Source organism: Ranitomeya imitator, chromosome 7 (assembly GCF_032444005.1).
Source record: "Ranitomeya imitator isolate aRanImi1 chromosome 7, aRanImi1.pri, whole genome shotgun sequence".
In the NCBI taxonomy this organism is placed as follows: domain Eukaryota; kingdom Metazoa; phylum Chordata; class Amphibia; order Anura; family Dendrobatidae; genus Ranitomeya; species Ranitomeya imitator.
The window spans coordinates 142,588,787-142,612,292 of NC_091288.1; the positions used below are offsets into that span (position 1 = coordinate 142,588,787).

Genomic DNA, 23,506 nt, shown 5'->3' on the forward strand with positions numbered 1-23,506 from the left:
ACCAAGACCTCACATGACTCTGTGGACCAAAATATGCAAAAATTATAGCTCTCAAAAAGTGGCAATGCAAAAACTTTTTTGCAATAAAAAGCGTCTTTTAGTGTGTGACAGCTGCCAAACATAAAAACCCGCTATAAAAACCCGCTATAAATAGTAAATCAAACCCCACTTTATCACCGCCTTAGTTAGGAAAAAATGATAAAATAAAAAATGTGTTTATTTCTATTTTCCCATTAGGGTTAGGGCTACAGTTAGGTTTAGGACTAAAGTTAGGGTTTGGATTACATTTACTGTTAGGATTAGGGTTAGGGGTGTGTCAGGGTTAGGGGCGTGTTGGGGTTAGGGGTGTGGTTAGGATTGGGATTAGGGTTAGAGGTGTGTTGGGGTTAGGCTTGTGGTTAGGGTTGGGACTAGGGTTAGGGGTGTGGTTAGGGTTATGGTTAGGGTTGGGATTAGGGTAAGGGGTGTGTTGGGATTAGGGTTGGTGTTAGAATTTCACTGTTTTGGCACATCAGGGGCTCTCCAAATGCGACATGGCTTCCAATCTCAATTCCAGCCAATTCTGCGTTGAAAAAGTAAAACAGTGCTCCTTCCCTTTTGAGCTCCCCCGTGCGCCGAAACAGGGGTTTACCCCAAAATGTGGGGTATCAGCGAACTCAGGACAAATTGGATAACAACTTTTTGGGTCCAATTTTTCTTGTTACCCTTGGGAAAATAAAAATGTGAGGGTCTAAAAAAATCATTTTTGTGGGAAAATGATTTATTTTCACGGCTCTGCGTTACAAACTGTAGTGAAACACTTGAGGGTTCAAAGTTCTCACAACACATCTATATAAGTTCCTTTGGGGGGTCTAGTTTCCAATATGAGGTCACTTGTGGGGTTTCTACTGTTTAGGTACATCAGGGGCTCTGCAAACGCAATGTGATGCCCGCAGACCATTCCATATAATTCTGCATTCCAAACGGCACTCCTTCCCTTCCGAGCTCTGCCGTGCGCCCAAACGGTGATTTCCCCCCACATGTGGGGTATCAGCGTACTCAGGACAAATTGGACAACAACTTTTGGGGTCCAATTTCTCCTATTACCCTTGGGAAAATACAAAACTGGGGGCTAAAATATATTTTTTGTGGAAAAAAAGAGATTTTTTATTTTCATGGCTCTGCATTATAAACTGTAGTGAAACACTTGGGGGTTCAAAGTGCTCAATACACATCTAGATAAGTTACTTATGGAGTCTACTTTCCAAAATGGTATCACTTGTGGGGGGTTTCACTGTTTAGGCACATCAGAGTCTCTCCAAACGCGACATGGCGTCCTATCTCAATTCCAGTCAATTTTGCATTGGAAAGTCAAACGGCACTCCTTCCCTTCCGAGCTTTGCCATGTGCTCAAACAGTGGTTTACCCCCACATATGGGGTATCGGCATACTCAGGACAAATTGTACAACAACTTTGGAGTCCAATTTCTCCTGTTACCCTTGGTAAAATAAAACAAATTGGATCTGAAGTAAATTTTTTGTGAAAAAAAGTTAAATGTTAATAATTTTTTTTAAACATTACAAAAATTCCTGTGAAACACCTGAAGGGTTAATAAATTTGTTGAATTTGATTTTGAGCACCTTGAGGGGTGCAGTTTTTAGAATGGTGTCATACTTGGTTATTTTCTATTATATAGACCCCTCAAAATGATTTGAAATGTGATGTGGTCCCTAATAAAAATGGTGGTGTAAAAATGAGAAATTGCTGGTCAATTTTAACCCTTATAACTCCCTAACAAAAAAAATGTTGGTTCCAAAATTGAGCTGATGTAAAGTAAACATGTGAGAAATGTTACTTATTAAGTATTTTGTGTGACATATCTCTATAATTTAAGGACATGAAAATTCAATGTTGGAAAATTGCAAAATTTTCTACATTTTCGCCAAATTTCCGTGGTTTTTTTCACAAAATAAACACAAGTAATGTCAATGAAATTTTACCACTAACATGAAGTACAATATGTCACAAGAAAACAGTGTCAGAATCACCGGGATCCATGCAAGCGTTCCAGAGTTATAACCTCATAAAGGTACAGTGGTCAGAATTGTAAAAATTGGCCCAGTCATTAGCATGCAAACTTGGGGGTTAAGGGGTTAATGCTAGCATTAAAATTCCAGCTACTATTTCCCCCACCCCTCTTCCGTTGCACCGCCGAGCCGTTTATCAGATGTACACCACTGATTAGCACTCATGCTCCTTTTTTGGCAATTTTTTTCCAATTTTTTTTTCCCCTTCTTACACCACCTCCGTGTGTGCGTTCTACATCCGTCGATTGCTGGTTTGTGGCGAACATCACTGACCGGCCTCTGGGTGTTGTTTTTTTTGTTGTGAAAAATGAATAAAAAATAATAATTTGGATTCGTTGATATGATTAGATTAAGGACAGTAAAGGTATACTGTGGTAGTCATCATCCACTACATTATTTTTTACTGAATTGGGTTAGTAAAGAATTAAAATATACCATTGTAATTGTATTTTTTACTAAATTGATACTGAAGAAACCAGAACTTCAGCAACATTGGAGGGTTGATGTTTTGTATAACACTCCAGTGTTCCGCATGGCAATGACCCGTAAATGTTTTGAGGCCACCCAAAAAATCTTACAATATAATGATAATGCACAGTGTCCTCCCCAAGATCACCCCAACTTTGACTGTCTTTTCCAAGTTTGCCCGATCATTGAGCACTTCACCAACAAGTTTGCTGAGGTGTACGTGCCCCAAAGGGACATCTGCATGATGAGTCCTTAATAAATTTCGAGGCGAGGCTCAAATTCCAACAGTACTGCCCAGTAAGAGGGCTAGCTATGGAATTAAGCTGTACAAACAGTGTGAGAGTACCTTGGGGTACACCAGCAAGTTTAAGGTTTATGAAGGGAAGGACTCCGGGATTGAACCCTCTGAATGCCTCCCTGTCCTGGGAGTGAGTGGATAAATTGTATAGGATTTGGTGCACCCACTGCTGGATCAAGGTTGTCATCTCTACGTAGATAACTTTTATAGCAGCATCCCAATCTTCAAGTACTTCTCTGCGCAACAACTGTCGCACTGTGTGCAAAATCAGATAGGCCTCCCTAAGGCGCTATTTGGGCAGCTGCTCAGGAAGGTTAAGAGCAGAGCCCAATGTAGCGACAACATGCTGGTGATTAAGTATAAGGACAAGAGGGATGTCATTCTCTTCACCACCATACATGGTGACGGCAGCAACCCCAAGCACAGTATGGGGTATCTCTACACAGGCCCCCCAAACCACACTGTGTACTGGGGTAAAACAAGTACATGAGGTAGTTGATCTCTCCAATCAAGTCCTCCAGTCGTACAGCGCCATGAGAAATGCCAAGGAGTGGTACAAAAAGCTGGCTGTGCACATCATATAGATGGCAATACACAACGCTTTCGTGCTATTGCGTTGTGCAGGCCAGACTGGTACATACCTTCAGTTCCAGAAGGTAGTGGTCAAGTCCATAATGTTTGGAGATCAGGAAGGAGCGGGCCGCAGTACTTCTGGAACTGAAGGTGCGCATATTGTACCAGCCCATCATTTCACGGGAGAAGTGTCTCAACCACAAAGAAAAGAAATTCCTGTGAAGGAAGGAAAGGCTTTCCAAAGCTGACATGCGTTGATTGGTATTGTGCCACTAGATTTTGTGAACATACTTCACTTTTAATTGTACTAATAAATTGTGGATTTTCCCTACCTTCTCACTGGAATTCACCTTTTTACATTTTCTACAAAGCCTCCTCATTTCATGGGCTCAAAAGTAATTGGACTAATGTAACTAATGTACCATAAATAAAATGTTCATGTGTAATATTTTGTAGAGAATCCTTTGCAGATAATGACTGCCTGGTCACTGGAAGCCATGGGTGGCACCAAACACTGGGTTTCCTTCTTTCTGATGCTTTGCCAGGAATTTACTACAGTTGGCTTCAGTTGTTGCTGCTGCCTTAAAAAGTAACAATGGCTTTAATGTTTATTTTATAAATCAATAGGAAACAGGAAAATATGCAACCTTGTAATATACCTTATCAGAGAAAATTGCTTCTTTCTCTGGCAGAATTGATCGGTCATTATCAAAGTTCTGAATTCTGAGATAAATGTGTATTCGGTGAGGACAGAGGTTCCCATTACTGAGGTAGGAAATGTCAATGGCTATGGATACAATTCTACGTAGCCAAAAGGAGGGAGAAGCTAGAAGCAGAGCTCACCCCCCTCCTAATAAGTTAGGGTACCGTCACATAGTGGCATTTTGATCGCTACGACGGCACGATCCGTGACGTTCCAGCGATATATCCGTGACGTTCCAGCGATCTCGCTGTGTCTGACACGCTCCTGCGATCAGGGACCCCGCTGAGAATCATACGTCGTAGCAGATCGTTTGAAACTTTCTTTCGTCGTCTAGTGTCCCGCTGTGGCGGCATGATCGCATGGTGTAACAAAGGTGTGCACGATATTGTATACGATGTGCGCATAGTAACCAACGGCTTCTACATCGCACATACGTCATGAAATTATCGCTCCAGCGTCGTGCATTGCAAAGTGTGACAGCAGTCTACGACGCTGGAGCGATGTTGTTACGATGCTGGAGCGTCACGGATCGTGCCGTCGTAGCGATCAAAATGCCACTGTGTGACGGTACCCTTAGTGCCACTAAAATTCAACTCCTGCTGGAATGCAACAATGAAAAACAAAAAAAAGATCACTAAGGGTATTCCCATATCTAAGATCCTGTCCAAACATGTAGTAGGTTTATTATTAATAAAAATAACAATACCTCCAATTAGAAATGAGGTATAGTTCTTCTGATTAGTTATATCGCTTACCCCATGTGCAGGGCATTGCTGTAGCTTATGTATACATGGTTACAACCACTCGTATAGTGACAGTTAATTAGCTTTTAGTGGTAAGCGACATAGCAAATCAGGAGAACTATTCTACATTTCTAATTGGTGGTATTTGCTAATATTATTATTATTACACCTACTACATATTGGATCCAGTTGGATAACCACGTGGGTGGGCTGCGCTGCTGGAGTGAATCAATTCTTTGGAAAGGATGATGAGGAAAATGCCTTTAATTCACAACGTATTTCAACCCCATACCGGCGTCTCTTTCAAGAGAAAGAAACCAGTTTGATTTGGTTGACATTTGTTTTGTTCACTAGAAAAAAACGCTGGTACGGGGTTGAAATGCGTTGTGAATAAAAAGCCTTTTCCTCATCATCCTTTCTGAAGAATTGATTCACTCCAGCAGCGCAGCCCATCTGCGTGTTTATCCAACTGGATCCAGTATCTCCTGGAGGACCGATTCCGCAGCCGCGGGGCAGCAGCTATTTATCTTCACACCTTTCACAACCCCACCAGGTGAGCATAACCAGCACTGTCCTCCTCTCCCTCCATAGGATGTCACCCTATTGGGCGCTCTGTTTTCCACATTTACACTTACTAATAAAGGAATAGAATCTAGGAGCTAGAAATACCCCTTTAAGGCCAAATTAGCCTTGGCCCTTAGGCCTTATTCAGACGTCAGTGATTTCTCCTCATCTGTTTTCACATCACTTGTGTTCATCAGTATTTTGGATCTGAGTTCCATCAGAGTTTGGTCACTGTCAGTTTTTACCATCAGCTTCATTAGTAATTTTCCTTTACAAAAAATAAATAAATTACCAAGCTTCTATACATGCAATGTTATTCGCGGACGCACATAGATTGTACATTGCTGCCATCCGCGTGCGGTCCTTCATAGACATGCATGGGTGATTTTGATCCCCTACAAGGATCAATAACTGACACTTCTCAATGATTGCTTTTATGTACACAAGGTTCGTAAGAAAACCTGGACATGTAACTAGCACCATAGATTATAATGGGTATGTGTTCTATCTGTGAAGAATACAGGACACGAACGTGGAAAGACAGATGTGTGACTGAGACCTTGGACGAGGCTTCACATTTTAAAATCCAATTTTATACCTACTCTTTATCATTTTAGCCTTTCTATCGTGATCACAGGGATCTTGTATATGGTAATGCACTGAAAATAATTTTGTTACTACAGTTTACAAACCATTATTTCTTAGGAATGGTATTGAGAGGCTGCGCATTGGTGCTGGAGTGTGTGAAAATACAGATGACATACGTTATGAACCAAGGTAATGATCCCAATCTTATACTTGTTTGTGTAAACCCGTATATAGAAAAGATAAAAACTTAGTGTACTCAGTAGTTGATACTTTTAATGGCTGCCCCAAAAGACAATGACACATAGCAATCTTCTGATGATACTTTGGTCTTTTTATGACATGAAGAAACCAAAGTTGTCTCCAAAGCTTGTTGTTAGTAGTCATCATGCTTTCCATTAGCCATTGAAAGGCACCATCTACTGAGGACTCTTTTAATTATTAGCTTTTCTGTTAATTAACAAATGTATTATTTTTCATAATGTGTGCTTAGTTTTAACACCAAAGTTAATTGTTCCTTATTACTTTGTTAATTCTGGTTAATAGTCAAATAATTCCAGTGTCAAATTAAGATCTATTATCAATGGGACAAGGCTGTTGTTTGATGTCTAACCTTGCAGGATTATTAAACATAAAATAAAATCACTAATACCTATAAGCCTGTGGACTTAAATGAAGTACTGTGCCCAAACTATAAGGCTGTGTGCCCACGTTGCGTTTTTTATGCGTTTCTGCCGTGTGTTTTGCCGCATCGGAAAAAGGCATAAAAACGCTTAAAAACCGCATTCCCATGCAATCCTATGGGACTCCGCAGTTGCTGTGCCCATGCTGTGGATTTTCCCGCTGCGGATTCGCATAGCGGTAAAATCCGCAGTATGTTCATTATTTTTGCGGAATCACAGTGATTCCACAGCCATAGGATTGCATTGAAATGCTCATTTTACGCATGTGGCTATGCCCACCATGCGTAAAGTGAGCGCTTCATGTGCGGATGGTACCCCGTTCTGGAGGAGAGGAGACTCTCCTCAAGGCCCTTGGGTACCATATTTCTGTAAAAAAAAAAAATTAAAATTAAAATAGGGATATACTTACCTTCTGATGGCCCCCGGAGTCCTCCCACCTCTCAGCGGTGCACGTGGCGGCTTCGGATCCCAGGGACGCATTGCGCGAATCAACTGCGATTATGTCGCGGTCACTCAACTGTGACGTCTCAAAGGTCCTTCGCGCAAAGCATCCCTGGGAGCGGAATGTACCGGGAGCGCTGCTGAGGAGATCGGGGGCCGTCGGAAAGGTGAGAATAACCATATTTATTATTTTTTTTATTATTTTTCACATTATATCTTTTACTATTGATGCTGCATAGGCATCATCAATAGTAAAACGTTGGTCACACTTGTCAAGCACTTTTCCAAGTGATCCTCCAATCACTTGGAAAACGCAAGCATTCTGCAAGCTAAAAACGCTTGTGCTTTGTGGGAAAACGCATGCGAATTCTGCATGTGTTCTACCCGAGGCAGGGAGTTGTGGAAATGCTGCGGACAATTCCGCAGCATCTCTGCAACGTGGGCACATAGCCTAACATAGAAATACACCAGCTGCTGTTTGCTCATTGTGTTTATTTTATTTCTTGTATTGTTTTCTACAAACGTATTGCACTTTAAAGTACCGAATTTTGCAGATTATAAGACGCATAACAAATTTGGGGTGTAAAATAGGAAAACAAATGGTTTTAAAGAAAATGGTGGTGCTTCTTGTAATCCATTATAATGATAGCTTACCTGGGAGGCGGCCTCACGAGATCTCAGTCTGCGTATGCACCGCCTCCGTCTTCCATTTTCCCAAAGACCACCGCAGAAAACTGAATGGGAAAGGAGATTCCACTCACCAGTGCTGACATCTAATGAGTGCCCAGGCACCACAGCATTGCCGCACTCCTGCCGCTGCTGCCTTCTGTCACCCCATTCCACCACCGCCCCCCTACCCCACTGTAAGCTCACTTTGGATTATAAGATGCACCTCCATATTTTACTCTCAAATTTGAAGGAAAAAAATCTGTCTTATAATTTTTCTTTTGCTGAACCAAAAAGCCGTTGCTTTAGCCCTGTTAAATTGTTTGTATAGTGCCACTCACTTTCAATTTGAGAAATGAATGGTACCAATGATTCCAACAATACAAATACTGCACTTGTCCAGCAGTATTATATTAGACAGCTGCATTGTACCTGGTGATTGTGCACTCGTTCTGGTAGGTATGTGGAGAAGCAACATCTCTAGTGCCATTTACAGTGGGTACGGAAAGTATTCAGATATTTCAGTTTTTCTTTTTTAATAAATTTGCAAAAATTACTACATTTCTGTTTTTTTTTTATCAAGATGGGGTGCAGAGTGTACATTAATGAGAAAAAAATAACTTTTTTAAATTTACCAAATGGCTGCAATGAAACAAAGAATGAAAAATGAAAAAGGGTCTGAATACTTTCCGTACCCAGTGTAGCTCCCTTTGCAAAAACGAGTGGTGCCACTCTTCCCCTTCTTTCATTATTCTGTTTTTTTTAGTCTGGATTGGTTACAACAGCTTGTGAAAGTATTCATACCTTGGTATTTTTCATGTTTTGCTACCTCAAAACCTGGAATTTCACTGGTTTTATTTTGAGGGTTTGCATCAGTTCACCTAAATAACATGCCTACAACAGTGAAAATTTGGTTTTCTTTTTTGTGTGGAGCAAACAACGTATTGGACAAAACTGAAAATTTCAGTGTGCATAACTATTCACCCCCTTAAAGTCAGTACTTTGTAGAGCCTCCTTTTACGGCAATAACAGCTGCAACTCACTTTGGATAAGTTTCTATGAACATAATACATCTTCCACTAGGATTTTCGCTTATTCCTCAAGGCAAAACTGCTCCAGATCCTTCAAGTTATTTAGTTTCCTCTGGTGAGCAGCAATCTAGAAGTCGGAGTATAGATTCTCAATTGAATTGAGCTTTGCGCTTTGTCTAAGCCATTCCAAAATATTGACACGTTTCCCTTTAAACCACTTGAGTGTTGCTTTAGCAGTATGTTTTGGGTCATTATTTTGTTGGAAGGTGAACCTCAGTCCCAGTCTCAAATCACTGACAGACTGAAACAGGTTTTTCTCAAGAATATCCCTGTATTTTGCACCATCCATCTTCCCCTCTACTCAAACCATTTTCTTTGTCCCTGCTGCCGAAAAACTTCCCCACAGCATGATGCGGCCACCACCACGTTTCACTGTGGGAATGGTGTTCTTGGGGTGATGAGCTGTGTTGGTTTGGCGCCAGACATAGGGTTTTTCTTGGTAGCCAAAAAGTTCAAATTTGGTTTCATCTGACCACAGCACCATTCTCCATACATTTGGGTAATGTCCCACATGTCTTTTGGCAAATTCAAAACGAGCCTTACAGTTTTTATGTTTAAGTAAAGGCTTTTTTCTAGCCACTCTTCCATAAAGGCCACCTCTATGGAGTGTACAACTTATTGTGGTTGCATGGACATATACAGTCACTGCTTGAGAACTCTGCAGCTCCTTTAGGGTTTCCTTTGGCCTCTGCACTGCCTCTCTGATTAATGCCCTTCTTGCCGGGGCTGAGTGTTTTGGTGGGCAGTCCTTTCTTGGCAGGTTTCTTGTGGTGCCATGTTTTTTTCCGTTTGATGATAATAGATTTGATGTTGCTTTGGGGCATCATCAGACATGGGGTTATTTTTTAATAATCCAACCCTGACTTGTACTTCTCAACAACTTTGTCCCTGACTTGTTTGGTGATCTCCTTGGTCCTCATTGTGTTGTTTGGTTAGTGGTGCCTCTTGCTTATGCACATGACAATTTTTATATTTTAGCCCATTAATTTTATTTTTACCTATATTTTTCTCACTTCAATTTACCAACTATAGAATACCTACAAGAAACAAAATGAGCAAAAACCCTGCTGTAAGTAAATAAGAAAAAAACAAGTGCATTTAATAACACAGAGTTCTTGGTAATACTGTTTTTGATCAAAATAGCATAAACGTCATCCCACCATCGACAAGGTGACATTGTTCGGAACGGTCCTGCACTAACTAGTGTTAAAAACCTTACCATGTGTCAGAGTTGACCTCAGTGTGTGAATAAGGGTGGACGAAAGGACCCGGTCCCAACCAGTGGACACCAGTCTAGGGAAGCCTTTAAATGTAATTTCCAGCTCAGTAGAGAGAGGCCACACCCCGGCTTGCACAGAATGCAAACATACAAAGAAAAAAACACATCTAATCAGAAAAAAAAAACAAAAGTTAAAGGCACAGTGAATTATAACAAAAAATAGCTACAGTTGTTAAAGTGATTTAACCATTTCACTGCCAGGAGTTTCGGAATATTTTGCTTGTTTATCTAACCGAGAAAAATGTTCACACTTTTGAGATATAAAAAAAACTAACAGTTTTTAAAGTAAAAAATACACATTCATATTATTTCCAATATATATACCGTACAGACCAAAAGTTTGGACACACCTTCTCATTTAAAGATTTTTCTGCAAAATGACATACTGATAGGGAATTTAGATTGTGAGCCCCATCGGGGACAGTGATGATAATGTGTGCAAACTGTAAAGCGCTGCGGAATATGTTAGCGCTATATAAAATTAAAGATTATTATTATTTATTATTATTCTGTATTTTCATAACTATGAAAATTGTAAATTCACACTGAAGGCATCAAAACTATGAATTAACACATGTGGAATTATATACTTAACAAAAAAGTGAAACAACTGAAAATATGTCTTATATTTTAGGTTCTTCAAAGTAGCCACCTTTTGCTTTGATGACGGCTTTGCACACTCTTGGCATTCTCTTGATGAGCTTCAAGAGGTAGTCACCAGAAATGGTTTTCACTTCACAGGTGTGCCCTGTCAGGTTTAAGAAGTGTGATTTCTTGCTTTATAAATGGTGTTGGGACCATCAGTTGTGTTGTGCAGAAGTCTGGTGGATACACAGCTGATAGTCCTACTGAATAGACTGTTAGAATTAGTATTATGGCAAGAAAAAAGCAGCTAAGTAAAGAAAAACGAGTGGCCATCATTATTTTAAGAAATGAAGGTCAGTCAGTCCGAAAAATTGGGCAAACTTTGAAAGTGTCCCCAAGTGCAGTGGCAAAAACCATCAAGCGCTACAAAGAAACTGGCTCACATGAGGACCGCCCCAGGAAAGGAAGACCAAGAGTGACCTCTGCTTCTGAGGATAAGTTTATCCGAGTCACCAGCCTCAGAAATCGCAGATTAACAGCAGCTCAGATTAGAGACCAGGTCAATGCCACACAGAGTTCTAGCAGCAGACACATCTCTACAACAAGTGTTAAGAGAAGACTTTGTGCAGCAGGCCTTCATGGTAAAATAGCTGCTAGGAAACCACTGCTAAGGACAGGCAACAAGCAGAAGAGACTTGTTTGGGCTAAAGAACACAAGGAATGGACATTAGACCAGTGGAAATCTGTGCTTTGGTCTGATAAGTCCAAATTTGAGATGTTTGCTTCCAACCACCGTGTCTTTTTGTGACACAGAAAAGGTGAACGGATGGACTCTACATGCCTGGTTCCCACCGTGAAGCACGGAGGAGGAAGTGTGATGGTCTGGGGGTGCTTTGCTGGCGACACTGTTGGGGATTTATTCAAAATCGAAGGCATACTGAACCAGCATGGCTACCACAGCATCTTGCAGCGGCATGCTATTGCATGCGGTTTGCGTTTAGTTGGACCATCATTTATTTTTCAACAGGACAATGAACCCAAACACACCTACAGGCGGTGTAAGGGCTATTTGACCAAGAAGGAGAGTAATGGGATGCTACGCCAGATGACCTGGCCTCCACAGTCATCGGACCTGAACCCAATCAAGATGGTTTGGGGTGAGCTGGACCGCAGAGCGAAGGCAAAAGGGCCAACAAGTGCTAAGAATCTCTGGGAACTCCGTCAAGATTGTTGGAAGACCATTTCCGGTGACTACCTCTTCAAGCTCATCAAGAGAATGCCAAGAGTGTGCAAAGCAGTCATAAAAGCAAAAGGTGGCTACTTTGAAGAACCTAGAATGTAAGACATATTGTCAGTTGTTTCACACTTTTTTGCTAAGTATATAGTTCCACATGTGTTAATTCATAGTTTTGATGCCTTCAGTGTGAATGTACAATTTTCATAGTCATGAAAATACAGAAAAATCTTTAAATGAGAAGGTGTGTCCAAACTTTTGGTCTGTGTTGTATTTTTAAAGTAGGGACTGTAAGATGAGTTAAAAGCTAACATACCTATGGATAAGAATATTTTAGAAGAAATTTGCCACCAGGTCCAGAATAGAATAGAGCTAAATCTGATTTAGAACAAATATATTAAATCATTGTTTTAGGAGAAATTTAACAGTTTAACACCTTCACGACATGCGCCATACTAGTACGGCGCATGTCGTGTCTCCCCCTTTGATGTGGGCTCCAGCGCTGAGCCCACATCAAAGCCGCAACAGCTGTTTTGTACAGCTGATATGTGCCCGCAATAGCGGCGAGTGGAATCACAATCCACCCGCCGCTATTAACTAGTTAAATGCCGCTGTCAAACTCTGACAGCGGCATTTAACTAGCGCTTCCGGCCATCGGGTCGGAAATGCGCGCATCGCTGACCCCGTCACGTGATCGGGTGTCAGCGATGCGTCGGCATGACAACCAGAGGTCTCTTAAAGACCTCTATGGTTGTTGATGCCGGATTGCTGTGAGCGCCACCCTGTGGTCGGCGCTCATAGCAATGCAGTAATTCAGCTACATAGGAGCGATCTGAGCATCGCTCCTATGTAGCTGAGCCAATCAGGTTATGCCAGCTTCTAGCCTCCCATGGAGGCTATTCAAGCATGGCAAAAGTTAAAAAAAAAGTTTTAAAAAATATGAAAAAAAAATAAAAGATATATAAAAGTTTAAATCACCCCCCTTCGCCCCATTCAAAATAAAACAAAAAAAATCAAACATACACATATTTGGTATCGCCGCGTTCAGAATCGCCCGATCTATCAATAAAAAAAAGGATTAACCTGATCGCTAAACGGCGTAGCGAAAAAAAATTCTAAATGCCAGAATTACATTTTTTTGGTCGCTGTGACATTGCATTAAAATGCAATAACAGGCGATCAAAAGATCATATCTGCACCACAATGGTATCATTAAAAACGTCAGCTCGGCATGCAAAAAATAAGCCCTCACCTGACCCCAGATCATGAAAAATGGAAACGCTACGGGTATCGGAAATTTGCGCAATTTTTTTTTTTTTTTTTTTTTTTAGCAAAGTTTGGAATTTTTTTTCACATTTTATATAAAAAAATAACCTGGACATTTTTGGTGTCAATGAACTCGTAATGACCTGGAGAATCATGGTGGCAGGTCAGTTTCAGCATTTAGTGAACCTAGCAAAAAAGCCAAACAAAAAACAAGTGTGAGATTGCACTTTTTTTTGCTATTTCACCACACTTAGAATTTTTTTCCTGTTTTCTAGTTCAAGACATGGTAAAACCAATGATGTTGTTCAAAAGTACAACTCTTCCCGCAAAAATAATCCCTCACATGGCCATATTGACAGAAAAATAAAAAAGATATGGCTCTGGGAAGGAGGGGAGCGAAAAACTAAATAGGGCTTCGGCGTGAAGGGGTTAACAAGTAATGACATACAGTACTCTGCTTAAATTATTACAAGCCCTATGAATATTAATATCTCACTGAATACAGAAGCAATTTCCAAAATTTTGACAAGACTGTGTTTCATAGAACATTTTTTAGCCCACAAGATCAAAGTCAGGTTAATAATATAACTTTCCTTACAAAACCTTCAGTTTTACTCAAATTAGTTACCGTAATTGAAAAATAAATACACATCACATAAAGAAACTATTACATCTAGTATTTAATATGACCTCTATGATTTGTAACAACACCACCAAGTCTTCTATGCCTGGAATGACCTATTTTAGAGCCGGTATGCTTTATGAATAGTGATACTCAACTTGTCTCCAGGATTCCCCATAGGTGTTTTGGCTGGGTTCAGATCAGGAGACATACCTGGTTACTGAATCACTTTCACCCCATTCTTCGGGAATGCAACAGATGTGTCTTTTTGATCATTGCAAAGTTGGAAATGTGCACCTCTACCAAGGGCACACCTTCTCTTTAAATACAGAGCACTACATCTGTGAATTCATTATGCCATCAATAAAATATGGCTCCGTGACATGGTGCCCACAGTGAAACATGGTGGTAGAAGTCTCCTTATGCGGGGCTCCATTAGTGGACTGGTGTTGAGGAGCTAGTGTTATCTTTTATTTTTCCCTGCATGATGCTTCCAGCCTATGAGTAGGTAACATCATGTAAGGGAAAAAATACAATCCTCAAGAGACAAATCTCTATTAAGGACCTCTTAGTTGAAGGGGAAATTGAAACCTACACTTTACAAGCTGATACCGCCATAATATCTGAGAAATAAAAAAACGTTTGATTTATTATAATTGTATATAATTGCTATGTTTGTATTGATTTGAAGATTCATGTTGCCATATCGTTCTTGCTCCACAAAGAATTTCGTAAAAGAAAAATTTTAAAAAATGCAAGGTTTTTTTTAGCCAATTTCATCACATTTGAAAATGCAACTCGTCCTGCGAAAACAAGCCCTCATATGGCTACTTCGACAGAAAAATAAAAATGTGTGGCTGATGAGACAAATGCATTTGAGAAAAAAAATGCATTTGTATGCATAAGTTGAAAATTATGTTGACATGCATCTGTTCTTGGTGCCAGCAGCTCCCAAATGTTGGCAGTAGCGCAGCTCAACAGTACAGCTCTGTCTACTATGTAGTGGCCTTGACTACTTCACATCCGCCCATATCCAAATGAATGGGCGTAGACCTGCAGTACCCGTTTGATTCCACTACAGAGCTAACAGAACTGCTAACATCTGGACAGCACCAAGAACCAATAATTGGTGGGGGTGTTGTGTGTTGGATCTCCACTGATCTGATATTGGTGAACTGTTAACAGCTGTATCAGAACAGAAAGCCATCAGCTTCCTCCTCCACCACTTAATACGGCATGCTGCAGGTCAATTCCAGCCTACAGTCTGTAGGAGTCTATTGCTAGACAAGTCGCAAGACTATATGGAGTGGTGGATGGTGAACCAGGAGTAGGTGAATATAATCTTTGTCAGTCATACTGTGTATGTGTGTCATCATACTGTGTATATTGTGCTGTGGAGCATAATACTGTATATAAAGGGGCTATAGGTCGTCATACTGCATATAGAGGGCCTATGGGTGATCATACTGTGTATGGGGGCATCATACTCCTTATAGGGGACTGTGTATACTGTGTATGGCTAGCCAACATACTATGTATAGAGTGCTATGGTGGCATCACACTGTGCTTGGGTTGATATGGTGGTATCCTACTGTGTATAGAGTGATATGGGGGCATCATCCTGTGTATAGGGTGCTCCCCGCTCACATTCACCTGTCCCTAATGAAAGCCATAGGATTCTCTAGTCTGTGATGAAGCACTACTAATAAAATATAACCTAAAGAAAGGGTCAATAATCATGTCTGTTCCCCTAAGAAACACATGTTAACCCCTTAATGACCGCCAATACGCCTTTTAACTGGCCTGAGATATAAGAGAATAGCCTCCCCATACAGGTGACAATCCAGCAGCTGTCGGCTGTACACTATAGCTGACAACTTGCTGTATCTGCCATGATCAGTGTTTGCACCGTTCAAGTCTGTTTAACCCCTTAGATGCTGCTGTCAATAGTGACTACATCATATAAATGGTTAACAGAGTGTGGGGGCTTCCTCTTTATTCCAAATTATGCCATCAGATCATGATTGTGTGGTCCTGATGTTTGCCATGGCAAATCACGACCAAATAGCGGCCTTAGAGTCGGACGACTGTAGTAATCTGTTCAGAAGTTAGCGACATTTAGGTGGTAAAAATACACATTTTCATTCCTATCATGCCACTTTGCATTTATTCCTGAAAATCAGCTAAAGGGTTAATAAACTATCTGACTGCAGTTTTCAATATGTCTGGGGGTGCTGTTTTTAAAATGGTATAACTTTTGGGGGTTTCTCAATATATGGGACCCCTAAAGTCACTTCAAACATGGATAGGTCCCTAAAAAAGTAAATTTTGTAAATTTCCTTGAAAAAATGAAAAATTACTGCTACATTTTTAAACCTCCTAAAATGCTAAAAAAAGAAATAAAGAACATTTTAGAAATTGTGCTGATGTAAAGCCGACATGTGGGAAATGTTATTTATTAATGTTTTGCTGTGGTATGACTATCTGGATTAAAGGGATAAGTCTGAAAATTGCTAATTTTTTTACATTTTTCTCAAATTTCTGATATTTTTTATAAATAAACACAAAACATATCGACCTAAATTTACCATTATCATAAAGTATAATGTGTCACGAAAAACAATCTCAAAATCACTGGGATTTGTTGAAGCGTTGCAGAGTTATTACCACATAAAGAGACTGATCAGATTTCAAAAATTTGGCTCCGTCACTAAGGGGTTAAGTCCTCGACCAACTCAAAAATAAGCAATAGTCACCTTATAGTCAGTATTTGACACTGAACACTTGATAAATGGGAAATACACTTGATGACTCAATGGAAATACATATAAATGGCTACATGTGATAATCATTGTTGAGGGTATTAAATGATGCATTAGCCCCAATAGAAATAAAGAGGGGAAGACTTAAATGATAGCTGTACGGTTAATAGATGCATTAAACATTTGTACAGTACATATTCTTGACAAACAACACCACATGCCTCCAAAACCAAACAAACCGAAGTTCCTTAAACATATTTAATAGATAGGGTAAACAGGCATTGTTGCTAATCCACACAGTGTCCCTCAATAAATAAATAGGTTCAGACATAAACAAGTATAGCACCTTTAACCCCTTCCCGCAAACCACAGTACTAGTACGGCACTGCTATTTCCGATCACCGCGCTGCATCCCGGACAGCAGACTATCACTGCACGTCGCCACGGGGGCTGCACCGCTATCCCCCCCCCCCCCCCCCGCCGATTGCTGTGATTGGCTGGTGAACTCTGACCAGCCAATCACAGCAATGTGACAATAACATTAGTGGAAAAAAAAAAGAAGCATGTGTGACACACTGTCATCAGTGCTGTGTGACACAGCACCAATCACAGCCGTCACAATGGGTGGGGTGATCGCGACATCACCTCACCTGATTAACCCCTTTGGTGTTGATTGGCCAGAAACTATTGTTCAGCCAATCAGCACCAAAGGGGTTAATGTAAAATAGCGTTCACCGCCCTGCACACCATCTTTGTCTCTGAAAGCGATTGTGAGACCCCCCCGTGTTACCTGAGAAAAGATTCATTGGTGGCCAGTGTGATCCCCCCCCTGCGATCTCCTGCCTCCGGCTCCAGCTTCCTTCTCTGCTGAGATCCTGCATGAATCTGTGCTCTGCTGTGTGCTGTCTGCTGTGTGACTCATCAGTGATCACAGCAGCAGCACCTCCCTGTCCCAGTCCCCCCAATCCCTGTTCCAGTAGCCCCCTCCTCTCCCCTTCCAATTGAATTTTTAGTGCACTTTTTTGTGCTTTTTTCCATGTGCGTGGCATCCTGCTCAGAGCATTCATGCTCTTCCTGTGTCCGCTGCGCTCTGATCAGTATCGCTGCTGTTCAGAGACTGCGGCACCGGTCTTTTTCTTTTTTAGCTAGTTAGCGTAGCGGACGTCGCATTGTAAGCGACGTCCGATTTTATGTAAATAAAATTATTATTAAAATATTAATAAAATTATAATAAAATTATTTACTATTAATTAATATTAGTTAGTACAGCGTAGTTTTAGAGGTAGCAAGGTAGCGTAGCTGACGTTACAGTATTAGTGAGGACCGATCTTGTTTAAGAGAAAAAAAAATTGTACAGCGTAGTTTTAGTGGTAGCTAGGTAGAGTGTTAGTATAGCCAGTGCCACAGTGTTAGTAACGACCGATCTTATTTTAGAGTAAAAAAATTGTACAGCGTAGTTTTAGTGGTAGCGAAGTAAAGTGTTAGTATAGCCGGCGTCACAGTGCTAGTGACGACCGATCAACTTTAAGGGCTTGTTTTCACTTTCGAGGAACACGTCCGTGTCTCGCATGTGGAAACGAAGCTCTGGCGCCGGCACTGTGGAGCGGAGCGTGCGGCTGCATAGCAACACATGGAGCTGCACGCTCCGCTCTGGAGTGCCGGCACCAGAGCTTCGTTTCCACATGCGAGACACGGACGTGTTCCTCGCAAGTGAAAACAAACCCTAAGAAAAAAAAATTGTACAGCGTAGTTTTATAGGTAGCGTAGTTTTGTTGTTTTTTTTTATTTAAAAAAAATTGCTATTGCCGGGTAATTTCTAGTGCATTATAAGAGCGTACGTCACATTGTTGGTGACGTTAGTTTTTCTTTTGCAAAATAAAATTTGTTGCTTCTAGTAAATTTTTAGCGAGTGCTTTAGGGGACCGTACGTCACATTGTTGGTCACGTTAGTTTTTCTTTTGTAAAAAAAAAATATAGATATTATTTGCATTGGGTAAATTTATATGGAGGGCATTAGTGTAGTGAACGTCTATTTTTTTTTTTTATACAAACTTATTTTTTTACATCTGATTTTTCTTTTCATATTTTTCTTCTACATTTTATCTCTCTACTTTTTTCTGTTGTTTATACTAAATAGTACCCTATACACAAGCCTCACACATTACGTGTAAAAGCACCACTTAGGCTGCCGTCACACTAGCAGTATTTGGTCAGTATTTTACATCAGTATTTGTAAGCCAAAACCAGGAGTGGGTGATAAATGCAGAAGTGGTGCTTATGTTTCTGTTATACTTTTCCTCTATTTGTTCCACTCCTGGTTTTGGCTACAAATACTGATGTAAAATACTGACCAAATACTGCTAGTGTGACGGCAGCCTTACACACACATCCCCGGGGTTTGGAGATAAAAATGCCCATTTGTCAAGAAGATGCTATTCACCAGAGGAGGCATATGCCTTCCTTGCCTCCAACAAGGATTCAGGCAGTGAGGAAGATCCCACATTCCTCTATTCCTCCTCCTCCTCCTCCTCATCTGGTGAGGAAGGACCCCCAACAAGGCGCTGTAGGACCCAGGCAACTCCTGCAGCAATCGATCCTATATGGATTGCACCCCCTGAAACTTTTCAGCCCGACATTCCGGATTTCAGCAGCAGCTCAGGAATCCAGTTTGACACCGCTGGCCTCACTGGAATTGACTTCTTCAAATTCTTTTTCAGTGATGAAATAATAAATCTTATGATGGCTCAGACAAACCTGTATGCCCAGCAATTTTTCACCCAAAATCCCTCGTCATCATATGCTAGATGGACCCCCGTAAATGCAGCAGAGATTATGACATTTTGGGGCATTGTGCTGCATATGGGCATAATCAAAAAGCCAAAGCTTCGGCAATACTGGAGTACTGACATTCTCTACAGCAGGGGTGTCAAACTGCATTCCTCGAGACCTGCGAACAGGTCATGTTTTCAGGATTTACTTGTACTGCACAGGTGATAATTTAATCACCTACACAAATAATGAGTTGGTGATTAAATTATCACCTGTGCAGTACAAGGAAATCCTGAAAACAAGACCTGTTTGCAGCCCTCGAGGAATGCAGTTTGACACCCCTGCTCTACAGTACACCGGTATTTATCATGGCCATGAAAAGGACACAATTTGAAGGGATCCAAAGATTTTTGCTTTATAGTGATAATGCGCAGTGTCCTCCCCGAGACAATCCAAACTTTGATAGTCTATATAAAATTACGGCAGTGGTTGAACACTTCAGCAGAAAATTTGCTGAGGCATACATACCCCAGAGGGACATCGCTATAGATGAATCTCTGGTTCATTTCTAAGGGAGGCTAAAATTCCGACAATACCTGCCCAGTAAGAGGTCCAGGTATGGAATAAAACTGTACAAACTGTGCGAGAGTACCTCAGGGTACACCCAGAGATTTATGGTCTACAAGAGTAAGGGCACCCAGATAAATCCCTTGATAAACCCCCGCCCCCCGACATGGGGATGAGTGGGAAAATTATGTGGGAATTGCTGCACCCACTGCTGGATAAGGGTTATCACCTCTACATTGATAACTTTTACACCAGCATCCCGTTCTTCAAGACCCTCTCTGCCAGAGGTACAGCTGCATGTGGCACCGTGCGAAAAAATCAGCGAGGCCTCCCTAAGCCGCTAATTGGGCAAATGCTGAGAAAAGGGGAAAGCAGAGCCCAAAGCAGCGACAACATGCTGGTGGTCAAGTATAAGGACAAAAGGGATGTCCTTATCCTGACCACCATACACCGTGACAACAGCACCCTTGTCACTGTTCGTGGGACCACAGCACAAGTCCGAAAGCCAGATTGTATCTTGGATTACAATCGGTACATGGGGGGGTGGATCTCTCAGATCAAGTCCTTAAACCATACAGTGCCATGCGAAAAGCTTACGTATGGTACAAAAAATTGTCCGTGCACATTGTACAGATGGCAATGTACAATGCTTTCGTGCTGTTCCGATCTGCAGGCAATACCGGGGGGACCTTCCTTCATTTTCAGGAGGAAGTCATCAAGGCCCTAATGTTTGGCACTCGGGGAGGTGAGGGTCCCAGTACTTCTGAATCTGATAGTGCCCATATTGTCCCAGGTCAACATTTCCCAGGACAGGTTCCCCAAACAGCGAGGACAGGACGATCACAGAGTATGTTCCAAGAGGGGAATCCGAAAGGACACAATTTACCATTGTGAAACCTGCCCTGAGAAATCTGTTCTTTGCATTAAGGTTTGCTTCAAAGCATACCACACATCCATAAGTTAGTTTATACCCTGTTGACACAACACACTTTTATAATCTGATGTAACCTGCAGATCTTACACATATCACCACATTATAAATTCACACACCAGTAAAACTAAAAACATAATCATTACTATAAAACTATGCCTCTAGACCAGGGCTCCCCAACCCGTAGCTCGGGAGCCACATGTGGCTCGTGGCCCCATGAATTGTGGCTCGCGACTGTCTGCCAGCTTGATGCATTAGGTCCAGGTCTATCAAACAGGTATGAAGACCACATCTCAAAATGGTGAGTTCTTTGAGTAGCCCTGCACAGAATTGCAGATCTGGATGCACATTTACTGGTCTTGAAGGTTTAGGGATGTTTTAGGTATGGTACGCTGGAGGTTTGTACTACCTGTTAGAGGAGGTGCTCAAAGCTGGATGTGACAGTGTGTTGGGAGAATACTGAATGGGGGTATTGTGGGAACCCCTGAATCTCAGTGTACTGCTCTGGAGTGATTTCTGTGGAAAAGCTTTGGTTATCATTATACCTGTAATGGGGGCTTTGGTTGACACTACTATGAAGGGGGTGGGAGCTAGATGTGGCTCGCGACCCTCTCTCAGTGCTGAATGTGGCACGCGACCCTCTCTCTAAGCTGAATGTGGCTCTCAAGGCCAGAAAGGTTGGGGACCACTGCTCTAGACAAATTCCTTCAGTGGTGTGGTTTCCAAAATGGGGTCACTTGTGGGGGATTTCCACAGTTTAGACACATTGGGTGCTCTACACACACATCTGCACACACAGTCCCAATCAGCCCAACGCCAGTGATCACAGCTGCGGCTCACGCTATCATTTCACAGCATGGGAACCACAGCTGTCATGCAAATGACAGCGTGTCAAACACTTGATGTTCAGGGGATTCAAGTGAATGGGGTCTGGATACTGTTCTGGTACGCAAACCCAAACTTTTTTATAACTTTGGCCGAACACTCCGGATCTGAATATCCAGGGGTCCACCCATCTCTACTTGTGATGTGTTATAAAAGCCATCACTCAAAAAAAATGTCTGTGTAGCGCATTCATTATTTGATCTTAAGCATGTTAATGAAGGCCAAATATTTTTTTTCTTTTAGAGCTTTGCTTGGAAAAGACATCTCGGAACAAGTTCGGAAAGCTGCAATCAAGTTGCCTTCTCTTAAAAATATGAAGTAAATGTTAATCATTGTTCATTTTGATTGGCAAAATAAAAAATCAAAACAATTTTGTTCCATTTGAATTGGTCAGCAAGAAATGTAGTTCTTCAGTGAATGCAACAATCCAACTGTACTTTTACGTTTTTCTTATAGATGCACCCCCAATAATATTTTTATTATCTAAACCTGTGTAGATGTGTGCGTGATGTGATATAATCAATATATTCTTTAGTTCCCAACTCTGCTTCAGTCCTCTTCTGGAACACGTGACTTCTATTCTGACTTGCAGCCTCATGCAGAGGTCCAGTGGCGTAACTGGAGTCCTATGGGCCCCCACCAGCATGTTGGTCAGATCTGTAGGCCTCTTTAATTATGTAGTTCTTCCTGGCCCCCAGTCTGTAATGCACCCTATCCTGTAGAAATGTCCTATGTCCTGTAATGTCTTTCATCCTGGGACCTATCTGTAATAATGCCCAGCATTCTGGACCCATTTTACATTAATAGCTCCTTTCCTGGACCCTATCCTTATATAGTGACCACCTCCTATAGTGATGTCCGCCACTCTAGTTCCTATCCTTTAATAATGTCCCCGTCTTGGGCCCCTTCCTGTAATAATATTGTCCTTCCTGGCATTCTACAAAACGCATTTAAGCACAAGAAAATAAACAATTCTTCTTACCCTTCCTCGCTCCTGTGGCAAGAAGTGTCATCTTCCTCCTCCATATGGTGCCCAGGTGGCGATTGGCAGTAACGTCATGTGTCACCCACGATGGGCACGCCGACTTCAGCTGCCTGCCTGGCTGGCAGCCACTATAGCTGTTGCGGCACTGGAAGCTGGTGGTTCCATGGTGCCACAAAACATTTCAGCTAAACGAGTATCCAAAATAGCACGTTTGACTGTAAGTGGGGCTGGCATTGGTGGGCCCCCTGACTTCACGGTTGTGGTAGCACTCACTGTGATAATCACCGACAAAAAGCACTATACACAAAAAGTAAACTTAATTTTTATTACGTTTATTAACTTTTAATATATGGTAAAAAGACAACAAACACATCACACATACCGCCATAAAACAATATTCATTGTTTGACTGATAGATACAGGGTGCCGCAGAGGTTGGCACCCTAAAACCTGCGCAGTGGCGCCCCCGCTCAACGTAGGCTCTCCCTAATTCACCCTATTGGGCCCTGTCGTGAAAGAGAAGACAGACATTCAAACAACAGACCATACAATTCAGACAGATATAATAAGTAGAATTGTCCACAATAGAAAGACAGCCGAACAATAATAATCAATATCATGTGCTCAGATATATTGCACACTTCCCATATTATTGCACATATTCCCATAAAGATTATAATACACAATGGGGAATACAAATACACTGTTCATAAGTTTGCTCTACCTGACTGAAGAGGTT

General features: G+C 41.4%; 1 protein-coding gene and 1 long non-coding RNA gene across 4 annotated transcripts in view; one reads left to right on the forward strand and one right to left on the reverse strand.

Annotated features, from left to right (window-relative positions):
• LOC138644935 (uncharacterized) overlaps positions 1-17,520 on the reverse strand; it is an 89,593-nt gene extending 72,073 nt beyond the window's left edge. Inside the window, exon 1 of the long non-coding RNA XR_011314690.1 lies at positions 17,421-17,520. This is a non-coding gene — a long non-coding RNA (uncharacterized lncRNA). The remainder of the gene's footprint in view (positions 1-17,420) is intronic.
• Positions 1-22,152, forward strand: part of OSGEPL1 (O-sialoglycoprotein endopeptidase like 1) — a 116,986-nt gene extending 94,834 nt beyond the window's left edge. For all 3 annotated transcript variants that reach the window (XM_069733868.1, XM_069733866.1, XM_069733867.1), the window contains exons 7-8: positions 6,122-6,193; positions 22,026-22,152. In XM_069733868.1, coding sequence (XP_069589969.1) covers positions 6,122-6,193; positions 22,026-22,104 — 151 coding nt within the window. In that variant the 3' untranslated portion in view covers positions 22,105-22,152. The remainder of the gene's footprint in view (positions 1-6,121; positions 6,194-22,025) is intronic.
• Positions 22,153-23,506: the final 1,354 nt, after the last annotated feature.